This window comes from Gadus macrocephalus, chromosome 22 (genome assembly GCF_031168955.1).
Source record: "Gadus macrocephalus chromosome 22, ASM3116895v1".
NCBI classification, from domain to species: Eukaryota; Metazoa; Chordata; class Actinopteri; order Gadiformes; family Gadidae; genus Gadus; species Gadus macrocephalus.
The window spans coordinates 2,373,297-2,387,969 of NC_082403.1; the positions used below are offsets into that span (position 1 = coordinate 2,373,297).

The window sequence follows — 14,673 nt, forward strand, 5'->3', positions numbered from 1 at the left end:
AACTTAAACAGAGTATACATTTAATAAGCATGCAATACGAATAAGAAAAAGGCTAATTATTAAAGTATTGGAATTGTTTTATTATGTTGGCCGGCGCGAAGTAGAATAAACGGAATAATCACCTCAAGGCAGGGCAATAAACAGTTTGATATGCCCGGCTCGCGGAAGTAACGAGCCGGGCATATCAAACTGTTTATTGCCCGGCCTCTCTGTGATTATTCCTTACATATTGTATTTTTAATACAAACTTTTACACTAATTTTCATTAATTTATGAGATGAAACATGTCTAAGAGTAGATAATATTATGATTATATAATATTGATTTAATATCGGTATTCTGGACACTCAGTCGGGATCACACAAAACAGGCCTTGGCCTCTTCTTCAATTTATATTCATATCCTACTTCACTGAGTAGGCCTTGTACTACATTGAATGCAACTACACTGAGTACTGCTACACTGAGTACTACTACACTGAGTACTACTACACTGAGTACTGCTACACTGAGTACTACTACACTGAGTACTACTACACTGAGTACTACTACACTGATTACTGCTACACTGAGTGCTTCACTGAGTACTGCTCAGTGTAGTAGATATGCAGAGTATGTATGTGTGTGTGTGTGTGTGTGTGCATGAGTGTGTGTGCATGTGTGTGTGCGCGTGTGCATGCGTGCGTGTGCGTGTGCGTGTGCGTGTGTGTGTGTGTGTGTGTGTGTTTAGGAGTATGGTGAATCTTTATTCTGGGGTTAAATGATGGATTTCTCCATGTGTGTAGTGGCTTTTTGCCAAGATTAAAAGGCCACTATAGGAGCGGGGTAGACGACGTGCAATCCAAAGAACAAAGTAGACAATCCGATCCGAAGTTCAATCAAAAATGCTTTATTAAATAAAGCTTCAAACAAAAATTTTCCTATACTTATTTGCCAACATTTGCGAATATTTGCGATTGTTTGCGGGCTCAAAAAACTGTCCCGCTTCCCCGTCTAACTCTCGTTTCTGTTACAGTCCCGCAGGTGAATTAAATCCCTTTAATTAGCTGAATGACTGCAATAATATAACTGACCTACTGGGGGAGCCAGACTGAATACAAACTCAAATTAACCATATATAAATTATTATTGTTTCCATTTCATTATTGCCATACTTCCGTTATGGCTCCAACAATGTGAGAGGTCAGACAGTAGATATAAACTTACCTCCTGTCTGGTTAAAGATCTTCTTCAGAATCCCTATGTCGGCTTGAAAGGTCTGCTGGTAACCCAGATAGTTTCCAGTTTCCGCCTCCAGGATGTTGGGGTGATCTCTGGTGTACTGCTCCATCCAGTCCTGTTTGAGCACTATTCTCTGGGTGTTGCTGTCATAGTACTCAAACTGAACTCCATCCACCGTCCCAACAGCAAAAAATTCTGGGAAGGTTGAGAGTCCAGACGACCCCGTGTAGAAATACTGCAGAGAGTGAAGCACTGTAGACAGACAGACAGACAGACAGGTTAATACGGTTCATCACTGTAGACAGACAGACAGGTTACTACTCTGTATCACTGGAGACAGACAGACAGACATGTGACTAATGTCCATCCCTCTAGACCAGGGGTCGGCAACTAAGTTTGGCCTCGGGCCCATTTTCTTTCCCGCCAGTAGGTGGCGGACCAGAACATAATCAAAGGCTAGTTCAAGGAATTGATTAATGAAAGTGAATCTGGAACTGCGACGCAGGCCCGTCAGCTGGCTTAGTAATATGCCTAACAAGCACTGACTCTTAAAAGACGTACATATACAACTGTATGCCCTAATCACATAAATGACATATGTCATGCCTGATCACGTCGGGTAGAGGTGTTGCTGCACTGCCTCCACAGAGACAACGCAGCGATATCATCATGATCAGTTCTAACTGGAGAGAAAGTGATATCCGCGAGCTGCTGATCATGTGAGAGAAGGTGATGCAGTCATATTAAACAAAGACGTTGGAAGATTGTGCGATCTACGAGAGAGACGCAGAGGAACTGTCCTTACGAGTGTGCTTTCGTCGGGATAAAAAGCTGTAATCCGTCCCTAACCCAAAAGTGGTCAGCAAATAAAAGAATATGTTGGCGTTTTTGCACGTGCAAATAGTTAATCGCATTTGTAGCCTATACTCAGACGGGAACTCATTCTTGCATGAGGTGCCTTCATTCATAAAAAAATAAAAACATTGGGAATATGCAAATTATTCTAAAGAGGTCTAGACTCCGTGCGCAGCCCCGCCTTCTCCATTGAACCAAGAAAGCACGCGCCGTGACGAACAGGGGATTTTACCCCCTCGGTTTTACACAGGAAACTTGAGATAAGACGGTGAAATCGCCGGGCATGCCAAGCCTCGACCGAACCGGCCTGGCAGTGTAGAAATGCCTATGCTGGAGAGAGGACAGTATAGTGCGCGCACCACACACACACACACACACACACACACACACACACACACACACACACACACACACACACACACACACACACACACACACACACACACACACACACACACACACACACACACACACACACACACACACACCATTGCGGGTGCTGACTGGCTGCGCACACACACAAACCTCCGTTGTAGACGAAGTAGCATCATCAGAGACAGCAAACAGCAAAGTCTCAGAGCTTGGCGTCTTAAATCTATTGTGGACTTTTATCAACAGCTCCTGCCTTTCTCTACTTGCAGTATCACACAAAAATGCGTAATTTTGGATCGCCATTGTTGTATATAGGCCAATAAGGGGGGTTCCGTTTAATTTAATATTGCAGTTTCCAATAACTATAACGCTCAGCCCCTCGCAGCTTACGCGTGACCATGACGAGTGAGTCTCTAACCTTCTGGGAGTAGTAGCAGGATTTGATACAATTAAAAAAACGGTGGTGAACTAAGAAAAGTTCACCGGATCAGGCCCTTTACATTTAAGATAGCAGATACAGATATTCGATATTCAAAAAATAAAAAAAAATACTTCCGAATAATCTGGCGGGCCAGATATTATCTCTGGCGGGCCAGTTATGACCCGCAGGCCGCCGACCACTGCTCTAGACAGCATATGGCCACTCCCCCTGGCATATGGCCCCTCCCCCTGGCATATGGCCCCTCCCCATGACATATGGCCCCATGCCCTGGCATATGGCCCCGCCCCCTATCACATGGCTCCGCCACCTGGCCGTAATGTAGGAACCTTTAGTTTGAACTTATTGACTTCCAAACATCTCACTGCCTACAGCACTGGCAGGCCGGACCTTCAACTACAACACAACCTGCTGCCTCTTAATCATTACTGCTGACATGAATATTAAACTATTATTTAAATAGTTATTACAATGTTTACTATTACAAGTACATTCGTGAATTTCTGTATTACATTATGGCATTTTAACTATCTTCACATCGCCATCATTGGAATGATAATGATTAATATAATATAATATAATTATTATATTATTATATTTCATAATAATATATTGATAGCAATAATAATAATTCGATTATTGTGTGTCTGCGTGTGTATATGTGTGTGTGTGCGTTTGTGATGATTCTCCAAGAACGTTGACAAGTTAATAAGATATCTTTGAGTGTTAATATAATATTTAGGATTAAAAGTAGACTTAAAGTACACATCAGATTTCTTCCTAACTGAAGTTGAATGTTTGGTTCTGATAATAGACTTGTTGAACCCAGAATATATGTTCTTATATTTGTTTAAATACTCACAGTAAAAGCTGAATCATGTTGTGGATTAATTGAACTCTTTACAGGATAATCAAATGCTTTTCAACCAAATTAGGGAATCCAAGCATTGTCTCTTCGGGGACCATGAACCAACCTTTTGGAAAGTTGAAAAGTAAAAAACTTTACTCAGTCTACCTGAGGACACACCGTGACCAAAGACCAACAGCAGCAGCCCTCTTTGCGCCTTCATATCGATGTATTCAGAAGAACAGCTCGATGAGATTATCCACAGAGACGTGACTCCGACTCGAGCATCAGACGCACTGACCAGGAAACCTGCGAACAAGAGACGGATCACGAGGGAGAGGCCGTTCTGGACCAATAGGAATTCAATACGGCTGAGACGTCATTGGTTTCCAGGAGAACTTCAAAGTGAAACTAACTAAACACACACCCACACCCACACACACACACACACACACACACACACACACACACTGTAACTACGATCATGCTTCATGTGACCCTGAAATAATTGTTCTGACAACATCATAGTCAGCTGTATAATGTTCAGCTATACATAATGTTCACTTATAAATAATGTTCAGAAAAATATAATGTTCAGACATAGATTATGTCCAACATAGTGTTTAGCTATATCTAATATTTATCTATATAATGTTTAGATAAATACAGTTCAGCTAAATGTGAATTGATTGTATGTGCGTAGATGGATGTTTGTACGTAAGTGTTGTTGAGTGTGTTTGTTTGTGATGTGTGTATGTGTGTGTGTGTGTGTGTGTGTGTGTGTGTGTGTGTGTGTGTGTGTGTGTGTGTGTGTGTGAAAAAAGAAATCAAAATTAAATCAGCTTGTAACCTACGATTTGTTCAGATGCCACGGAAAACCCTGTTGTGTTTTTTTAAAAAGTAACTGGAAGGGATCTACCCCACACAACACATATCGTCATAATGGAATTCGTAATGACACTGAGACGGTCCATACAGGCATGTACGGCGTTGTTGACTCGGACTGTTGAACGCACACCCCCAACAGTCTGAACGGACCTTCTGGTCTATGATGGCAGCCACGCAGACACCCGCGGTAGATCTCAGAACACCCAGGCATTCAGAGTTTAAACTGCGCGGCATCGATGAGGGCCATCCCCCCGCTCCATAAGGCCTATCCACCACCAGCTCGCTGTCGCCCCCCTCAGGCGGCGGAAAGCTCTGATTCAGTAGAGTCAGATAGTGTGCGTACAATCGCTATGTTCAGGTTGTACACAATTTTAATATCCACACTCCGTGTTGGCATCATCCTATTGTGCTCGATCAGCAAACACCTGTTCTGAATAGCATAACCAATACACATTAGACACACACACACACACACACCACGCGCACAACAACTCAACTCAAGTCACGTTAATCACCATTTTCTATAGCTACTTGCACGTTGCATTACCCCATCAACACCATACCACCATCGCTGTGTTCTGGGGCACCCTCTTCATCAGCATCTGATAAAAATAGATGTTTTGTAACATCCTTAGTAGCACACGTGCACCGATGGGTATCTGGGTAAAGCTCAGTGGGGGGACTCGGGTACTTCTTGACCGCTCTGTCAATCACCTCAGATAATTGAGCGTATCGCGGGCCAATCACCCCCCTGGATAAAGAAGACAGGTTCAAACCAACGGGCAGACAGTAGTTTGGCTCCATGCGGTATAACTCAGCTCCAAAACCCCCACTCCATTGGCTGACACAGGCGCCTTCACGCCAGCGGACAACGTCTAGCTCAGGGCATACATTTTCACGGAATTGCATCCAATCATCGGCAAGCATACGCAGTACACAATAGCTGATCTTTGTGACAGGGTTTAGATGACCCGTGTTGTAGTAATGTTCACAACAATGATAAAAGCAACCTGCAAATTTGTAGGCTGTATGTGTAGGCCTACTCGGGGCATATCTGTCTAGGAAGAATGGTCCATAAAGATGGTGAATCCCCACAATCCAAACCCAAACTCCAGGCAGGTTGTCAGCCCAACATCTAACCCAGAGTGCCCTCCATTTAAATAAATAAATGTCAGTTAAGTTACTATCTTTTGGTGAATAAGGGAACAAAAGGGTGATTTAGCTCACGGCTCACTGATGAAAGCCCTTGCATATGCAATAATATGAATTTTAAGAACTTGGTTTTGGTGGTTCCCCAAATGCGTAGGAGACGAATTGCAAAGCAAACATTTCCTGTTCCCTCTTTCTTCATTTGTCACGTGAAGTCGTTCCCCATTTCACACAAACATGCACACAAACACACACACACATACACAGACAGACACACACACACACACACACACACACACACAGTATGGGCCGATATATTTAATGGCATAATAATAATACAGATAATAATTACGATATCGTATATACCAGTCCGTATCCACAAGATAACTTGGCACACGTTTATATAAGAAATATCCACAGTGTAAGACAAAACCTTTAACGTTAATGCATAATGCCTACCATCAAAATAGTATTAGTCATTATATTTAAAATGGGACTACATACTTTAAGATACATGTATATTAATGAACATACTTGTATATACCACCCCAGCTTTTCTCACACATTCATTTGACATGCGACTGATACGGATAACTACAGTGTTTCATATCAAAATAATACTATAAGATAGCAGTTTTTAAGAGGATTCATAGAAATATCTGTTGGATAAAACACCGCTTTTAACACATTAACGTTCCCAGACTCTAACGCTCATTTCCTCCCATGTAGGCATGCCCCCACACCCCTCTGGACAAAGACGACTCACAGCAGGCACTCAGAGTGGTATTCCACGAACGGAGGTTTAACAAACACAGAGTTAACGCTGAACTCCAGGTTGATTGACCCTGTGCCAACCGAACCAGAGCTGTCTGTTCCAACGCACGGGTTATGCATTAGTTCAATCAACACCTCACTCCCCCTCATCTCCCTCCCCCTATTCACCCTCCCCCCATCCCCACTCCCTCCCCCTTTACTCTCACCCCCTTCCTAACCCTCCCCCCATCCTCCCTCTCTCCCCCCTCCCCCTGCCTCCCTCCCTCCCCCTTTACTCTCTCCCCCTTCCTAACCCTCCCCCCATCCTCCCTCTCTCCCCTCCCCCCCACCTCCCTCACCCCTCACCTTGGGAGACGGTACCACGCTGAAGGTGGCCATGATGCGGTCGGGGTACTCCTCCCGGGTCTCGCTGATGAGCAGGGGGCCCAGGCCCGACCCGGTGCCCCCCCCCCCCAGGGAGTGGGTGAGCTGGAAGCCCTGCAGGCCCCCCCAGCTCTCCGCCTCCTGGTGGACCAGGTGCAGCACCGCGTCCACCAGCTCCGCCCCCCCGGTGTAGGGGCCCTTGGCCCAGTTGTTCCCGGCACCGCTCTGGCCCCCACAGCGCTCAGGATCACTCCCATCCATCGCTCCAACTCATAGAGTTACAGCCTGCAGTGGACCCTAGACCCTAGACCCCCCCCCCCCTCACTGTAGTCGACCCTAGACCCTAGACCCCCCCCCTCACTGTAGTGGACCCTGGACCCTAGACCCCCCCTCACTGTAGTGGACCCTGGACCCTAGACCCCCCCCCCTCACTGTAGTCGACCCTAGACCCCCCCTCACTGTAGTGGACCCTGGACCCTAGACCCCCCCCTCACTGTTGTGGACCCTAGACCCTAGACCCCCCCCTCACTGTAGTGGACCCTAGACCCTAGACCCCCCCCCTCACTGTAGTGGACCCTAGACCCTAGACCCCCCCCCTCACTGTAGTGGACCCTAGACCCTAGACCCCCCCCCTCACTGTAGTGGACCCTAGACCCTAGACCCCCCCCCTCACTGTAGTGGACCCTGGACCCTAGACCCCCCCCTCACTGTAGTGGACCCTAGACCCTAGACCCCCCCCCTCACTGTAGTGGACCCTAGACCCTAGACCCCCCCCTCACTGTAGTGGACCCTAGACCCTAGACCCCCCCCCTCACTGTAGTGGACCCTAGACCCTAGACCCCCCCCCTCACTGTAGTGGACCCTAGACCCCCCCCCCCTCACTGTAGTGGATCCTAGACCCTAGACCCCCCCCCCCTCAATGTAGTGGACCCTAGACCCCCCCCTCACTGTAGTGGACCCTAGACCCTAGACCCCCCCCTCACTGTAGTGGACCCTAGACCCCCCCCCCCCTCACTGTAGTGGACCCTAGACCCCCCCCCCCCTCACTGTAGTGGATCCTAGACCCTAGACCCCCCCCTCACTGTAGTGGACCCTGGACCCCCCCCCTCACTGTAGTGGACCCTAGACCCTAGACCCCCCCCCCTCACTGCAGTGGACCCTAGACCCCCCCCTCACTGTAGTGGACCCTAGACCCCCCCCTCACTGTAGTGGACCCTAGACCCTAGACCCCCCCCCTCACTGTAGTGGATCCTAGACTCTAGACCCCCCCCTCACTGTAGTGGACCCTAGACCCTAGACCCCCCCCTCACTGTAGTCGACCCTAGACCCCCCCCCCCCCCCTCACTGTAGTGGACCCTAGACCCCCCCCCTCACTGTAGTGGACCCTAGACCCCCCCCTCACTGTAGTGGACCCTGGACCCTAGTCCCCCCCCCTCACTGTAGTGGACCCTGGACCCTAGACCCCCCCCTCACTGTAGTGGACCCTGGACCCTAGACCCCCCCCCTCACTGTAGTGGACCCTAGACCCTAGACCCCCCCCTCACTGTAGTGGACCCTAGACCCCCCCCCCCCCCCCCCTCACTGTAGTGGACCCTAGACCTTAGACCCCCCCCCCCCTCACTGCAGTGGACCCTAGACCCCCCCCCTCACTGTAGTGGACCCTAGACCCCCCCCCTCACTGTAGTGGACCCTAGACCCCCCCCCCCCCCTCACTGTAGTGGACCCTGGACCCTAGACCCCCCCCTCACTGTAGTGGACCCTAGACCCTAGACCCCCCCCCTCACTGTAGTGGACCCTGGACCCTAGACCCCCCCCCTCACTGTAGTGGACCCTGGACCCTAGACCCCCCCCCCCCCCCTCACTGCAGTGGACCCTAGACCCCCCCCTCACTGTAGTGGACCCTAGACCCTAAACCACCCCCCCCCTCACTGTAGTGGACCCTAGACCTTAGACCCCCCCCCCCCTCACTGTAGTGGACCCTAGACCCCCCCCCCTCACTGCAGTGGACCCTAGACCCCCCCCCTCACTGTAGTGGACCCTAGACCCCCCCCCTCACTGTAGTGGACCCTAGACCCCCCCCCCCCCCTCACTGTAGTGGACCCTGGACCCTAGACCCCCCCCCTCACTGTAGTGGACCCTAGACCCTAGACCCCCCCCTCACTGTAGTGGACCCTAGACCCCCCCCCCCTCACTGTAGTGGACCCTGGACCCTAGACCCCCCCCCTCACTGTAGTGGACCCTGGACCCTAGACCCCCCCCCCCCCCCTCACTGCAGTGGACCCTAGACCCCCCCCTCACTGTAGTGGACCCTAGACCCTAGACCACCCCCCCCCTCACTGTAGTGGACCCTAGACCCCCCCCCCCCTCACTGTAGTGGACCCTAGACCTTAGACCCCCCCCCCCTCACTGTAGTGGACCCTAGACCCCCCCCCTCACTGTAGTGGACCCTAGACCCTAGACCCCCCCCCTCACTGTAGTGGACCCTGGACCCTAGACCCCCCCCCTCACTGTAGTGGACCCTAGACCCTAGACCACCCCCCCCCTCACTGTAGTGGACCCTAGACCCCCCCCCCCCCCCCCTCACTGTAGTGGACCCTAGACCCTAGACCACCCCCCCCCCTCACTGTAGTGGACCCTAGACCTTAGACCCCCCCCCTCACTGTAGTGGACCCTAGACCCCCCCCCCTCACTGCAGTGGACCCTAGACCCTAGACCCCCCCCCTCACTGTAGTGGACCCTAGACCCTAGACCCCCCCCCTCACTGTAGTGGACCCTAGACCCCCCCCCCCCCTCACTGTAGTGGACCCTGGACCCTAGACCCCCCCCCTCACTGTAGTGGACCCTAGACCCTAGACCCTAGACCCCCCCCTCACTGTAGTGGACCCTGGACCCTAGACCCCCCCCCCTCACTGTAGTGGACCCTGGACCCTAGACCCCCCCCCTCACTGTAGTGGACCCTAGACCCTAGACCCCCCCCCCCTCACTGTAGTGGACCCTAGACCCCCCCCTCACTGCAGTGGACCCTAGACCCTAGACCCCCCCCTCACTGTAGTGGACCCTAGACCCCCCCCCCTCACTGTAGTGGACCCTGGACCCTAGTCCCCCCCCCTCACTGTAGTGGACCCTAGACCCTAGACCCCCCCCCCCCTCACTGTAGTGGACCCTAGACCCCCCCCCCCCCCCCCTCACTGTAGTGGACCCTAGACCCTAGACCCCTCCCTCACTGTAGTGGACCCTGGACCCTAGACCCCCCCCTCACTGTAGTGGACCCTAGACCCTAGACCCCCCCTCACTGTAGTGGACCCTAGACCCTAGACCCCCCCCCCTCACTGTAGTGGACCCTAGACCCTAGTCCCCCCCCCCCTCACTGTAGTGGACCCTGGACCCTAGACCCCCCCCTCACTGCAGTGGACCCTAGACCCCCCCCTCACTGTAGTGGACCCTAGACCCTAGACCCCCCCCTCACTGTAGTGGACCCTAGACCCCCCCCCCTCACTGTAGTGGACCCTAGACCCTAGACCCCCCCCCTCACTGTAGTGGACCCTAGACCCCCCCCTCACTGTAGTGGACCCTAGACCCTAGACCCCCCCCCCCCCTCACTGTAGTGGACCCTGGACCCTAGACCCCCCCCCCTCACTGTAGTGGACCCTAGACCCCCCCCCTCACTGTAGTGGACCCTAGACCCTAGACCCCCCCCCCCCCTCACTGTAGTGGACCCAAGACCCCCCCCTCACTGCAGTGGACCCTAGACCCTAGACCCCCCCCCCCCTCACTGTAGTGGACCCTAGACCCTAGACCCCCCCCCCCCTCACTGCAGTGGACCCTAGACCCCCCCCTCACTGCAGTGGACCCTAGACCCTAGACCCCCCCCCCCCCTCACTGTAGTGGACCCTAGACCCTAGTCCCCCCCCTCACTGTAGTGGACCCTAGACCCCCCCCCCCACTGTAGTGGACCCTAGACCCCCCCCCTCACTGTAGTGGACCCTAGACCCCCCCCCTCACTGTAGTGGACCCTGGACCCTAGTCCCCCCCCCTCACTGCAGTGGACCCTAGACCCCCCCCCCCCCCCCTCACTGTAGTGGACCCTGGACCCTAGACCCCCCCACCCCCCCCCCCCCCCTCACTGTAGTGGACCCTTGACCCTAGACCCCCCCCCCTCACTGTAGTGGACCCTAGACCCTAGACCCCCCCCCCCCCTCACTGTAGTGGACCCTAGACCCCCCCCCCTCACTGTAGTGGACCCTAGCCCCCCCCCCCCCCCCCCCCTCACTGTAGTGGACCCTAGACCCTAGCCCCCCCCCCCCCTCACTGTAGTGGACCCTAGACCCTAGCCCCCCCCCCCTCACTTCAGACCCTGCAGTAAAGCATTGGGTGCTCAGTGAGGTCGTTCTATATAATGACAGGCCCGCTGTACATTATGCAGCTATAGGTATATGGTATATGGTATATATTCATAAACAGGTATATGAATACCTACGGAAAATAACGATGCAACTGCACAAAATATAACAACAAAATGATTTCATTGACTCCACTTAATAAAGTGGAGCGTCTTTAGTGAATGACGACATGAATTTAGTGAGTGAATGAGATGATATGAATGTAGTTTTATTGAGTATTTATTATGTTACCTTTATTTTTTTAATGAGTCAGTGAGTGTGTGTGTGTGTGTGTGTGTGTGTGTGTGTGTGTGTGTGTGTGTGTGTGTGTGTGTGTGTGTGTGTGTGTGTGTGTGTGTGTGTGTGTGTGTGTGTGTGTGTGAGTGTGTGTGAGTGTGTTTTGTCTGTCAGCATAAGATCTAATATCAGGATGTTGGTGGAGGAAGATCATAAGAAATATAGTCTCTGTTCACACAAAGCCCAATAACTAAACTAAATGAAATGAACTAACCTAAATAAAGTATAATGGAAATATTTTCTTATTTTCTTTCTGGATTTTATTGACCAAATAACACAAAACAAGAATACAGCGATTTTTATATTTGGATGATTAAAAAAAATTAGAGCTGTCAAGCGATTAAAATATTTAATCGTGATTAATCGCATTAATGTCATAGTTAACTCACGATTAATCGCGATTAATCGCAAATTCTTTTTCTATGCAAAATATCCCTTGATTTTTTTGTCCCATAATTCTTCTCATTTTAATTCTCTTATCAACATGGTGAAGTGCATCGGCTTGCCTTGTGCAAATTATTTTTTATTAATAACAACATTGTCATATACTGATCAAAACAGGACGATACAAAAAAAGAGCCTATAGTGCAATTAAACAACTGCTTTGAACAAATGTCATTTGAACATGTCATTGAAGCAGTCAGGCTACTGCTTCTTTGTTTTGAGCCAAAGAAAAAAAAAAGAAAAAAAAGAAATTGTTTATTTTTTTAAATAAAATAATTGAGTTAATCGCGCGATAACATTTTTAACGCCGTTAAAATTGGTTTGCGATAACGCCGTTAATAACACGTTTAACTGACAGCTCTAAAAAAAAATATTAATCTTTGATCCAACATTCTTTATAAAATACAAAAAAAAGAATTTATGCTACAGCATCCCATAGCTCGATTGTGCTAGCCTGTGTAACAAGGTCACCTACAAAGCTCTCCACAACCTAGCCCCCAGTTATCTCTGCGACCTCCTCCAAGAATACACTCCCTCCCGCTCCCTCCGCTCAACCTCTGCTGGACTACTATGTATCCCCACATCATGACTCACTACAATGGGTGCCCGGTCATTCAGCTGTTCAGCACCCAGGCTCTGGAACTCCCTCCCCCCACACATAAAACAGTCAGACACCATTACAACCTTCAAGTCACAACTCAAAACTCACCTGTTCAAACTCGCACACAACGTCTAACTGATCACTGTTTTGATTGTTTTGTTTTTTTGTTTTGTTTTGTTTTGTCTTGTTTTTGTTTTATTTATTTCTTATTGCTTATGTTTATTTATTTATTTTATTTTATTTTTTTTCCACAATGTCTTGTTTTTTAAAAAATGTATGATGACTATATGCTCTGTAAGGTGACCTTGGGTGTCTTGAAAGGCGCCTCTAAATTAAATGTATTATTATTATTATTAAGGTTGTGTTGCCATGGTTTCCAAGCATCAGTGAAAGATTGCAGGTTTAAGCCAGTGAGATAATCAAATCTATCACAAATACAGCGATCTATTGATTTTACAATTCTTACGGATTAATGGTTGGTATCAAAATGAAGTTAAAGGGGTAGTTCGGAATTTTGGACATAGGGCCTGATTCCCAAGTGAGCATTGGTATTCTATATCACTGGAGACAGTTTTCAACACATTTCATTCAGTCCTTCTAGTTGCAGAGTTCGCTCGTGCTAGGCTAGCGCACGGCAACGGGCAATGCTAGCCTGCTATTAAAAACAGTCTTACCCACTCCACAGTACACCCGAGGTAAATCAATTATAACGCCAGACTATAGATTTAAATGTCTGTGTTGATAGAATAATGTTAGAAATAAAACTAACCTTGCATCGCATGAATCATCGAGGGACTACTTTCTCAGCAGAAGCGGAATTTTACTATGCGCTGGTTAGGTTTGTAACCGAATCACGACAGAAGAACGTAAACAGAGAAGCGTGGGACAGAAGCGCAATTGAACGACTAGGCAACATGATGGTTCAGTGTGCTTTTAGAAATTGTAGAAATAAACGGTACAGATGGGCACCACAAAGTTTCCACCAATTTCCAGTGCGAGATCCAGAAAGGACTCAACTGTTGCTTGTTGCTGCTGGCTTGGACATCAAAACACCGGCTCGTACATGTACGATTCGTTGGATACAACAAATTCCTCATAATCGTCTTCAAAAGCAGATGCATCGCTAACTCCTCCAAACGTGGGCATATCTTGTTAATTGAATACGCTTATAGAATTCCTTCGTTCACTGTAGGCTACTCTGCGTTTGTAGCAATGACAGCGGCAGGTAACCTAGGTATCAGTCCGCCGCTGCCGTAGCCTACGTACAGGAATATAAACACTGCTGCTGAGACCCCGCAATTCCCTCAAAATGCAATGCAATGCAAGGTTGGTTTTATTTCTAACATTATTCTATAAACAGACATTTAGATTTATAGTCTGTCGTTATAATTGATTTACCTCGGGTGTACTGTGGAGTGGGTAAGACTGTTTTTAATAGCAGGCTAGCATTGCCCGTTGACTTGCGCTAGCCTAGCACGAGCGAACTCTGCAACTAGAAGGACTGAATGAAATGTGTTGAAACTGTCTCCAGTGATATAGAATACCAATGCTCACTTAGGAATCAGGCCCGATGTCCAAAATTCCGAACTACCCCTTTAAGTATGAATCTTATTGTAATAAAGCAAATATAGCATATTTAGTAAGCTGAAGTCCCAAGCCTGTTGGTAAGGATTATAAATGAACTGCGATCCACTCCATCCTGGTTTAGGAAGCTGAACGTGAGAAACCTCTTCATGATTTAACTTTGACCCTAAACAGCAAGAAAGCCAGCATTAAACATTATCATATATTATCACACATTATCACTGTGATGATTTACTCTTAATATATACTGTGATGATTTACTGATAACATATGACTGTTAATGTTAATCTATTAGTGTGAAGAAGTACTGTTATATTACTGTGATGAAGTACTGTTCAAATATGACTGTTAATCTATGACTGTGATGAAGTACTGTCAAAATAGTACTTTTACTATTGCTGTGATAAAGTAGGCTGCTAATAAATATAACTGTAAACATATGAGTCTGAATAAGTATTGTA

General features: G+C 48.7%; 2 protein-coding genes across 2 annotated transcripts in view; both read right to left on the reverse strand.

Moving 5' to 3' along the window:
* LOC132451379 (uncharacterized) overlaps positions 1-14,673 on the reverse strand; it is a 291,272-nt gene that overhangs the window by 54,874 nt on the left and 221,725 nt on the right. Inside the window, 2 exon segments of the mRNA XM_060043831.1 lie at positions 1,206-1,472; positions 3,902-4,042. Coding sequence (XP_059899814.1) covers positions 1,206-1,472; positions 3,902-4,042 — 408 coding nt within the window.
* The window catches only part of LOC132451408 (major histocompatibility complex class I-related gene protein-like), a 32,546-nt gene that overhangs the window by 7,665 nt on the left and 10,208 nt on the right, over positions 1-14,673 (reverse strand). The gene's annotated exons all lie outside the window — the stretch shown is intronic.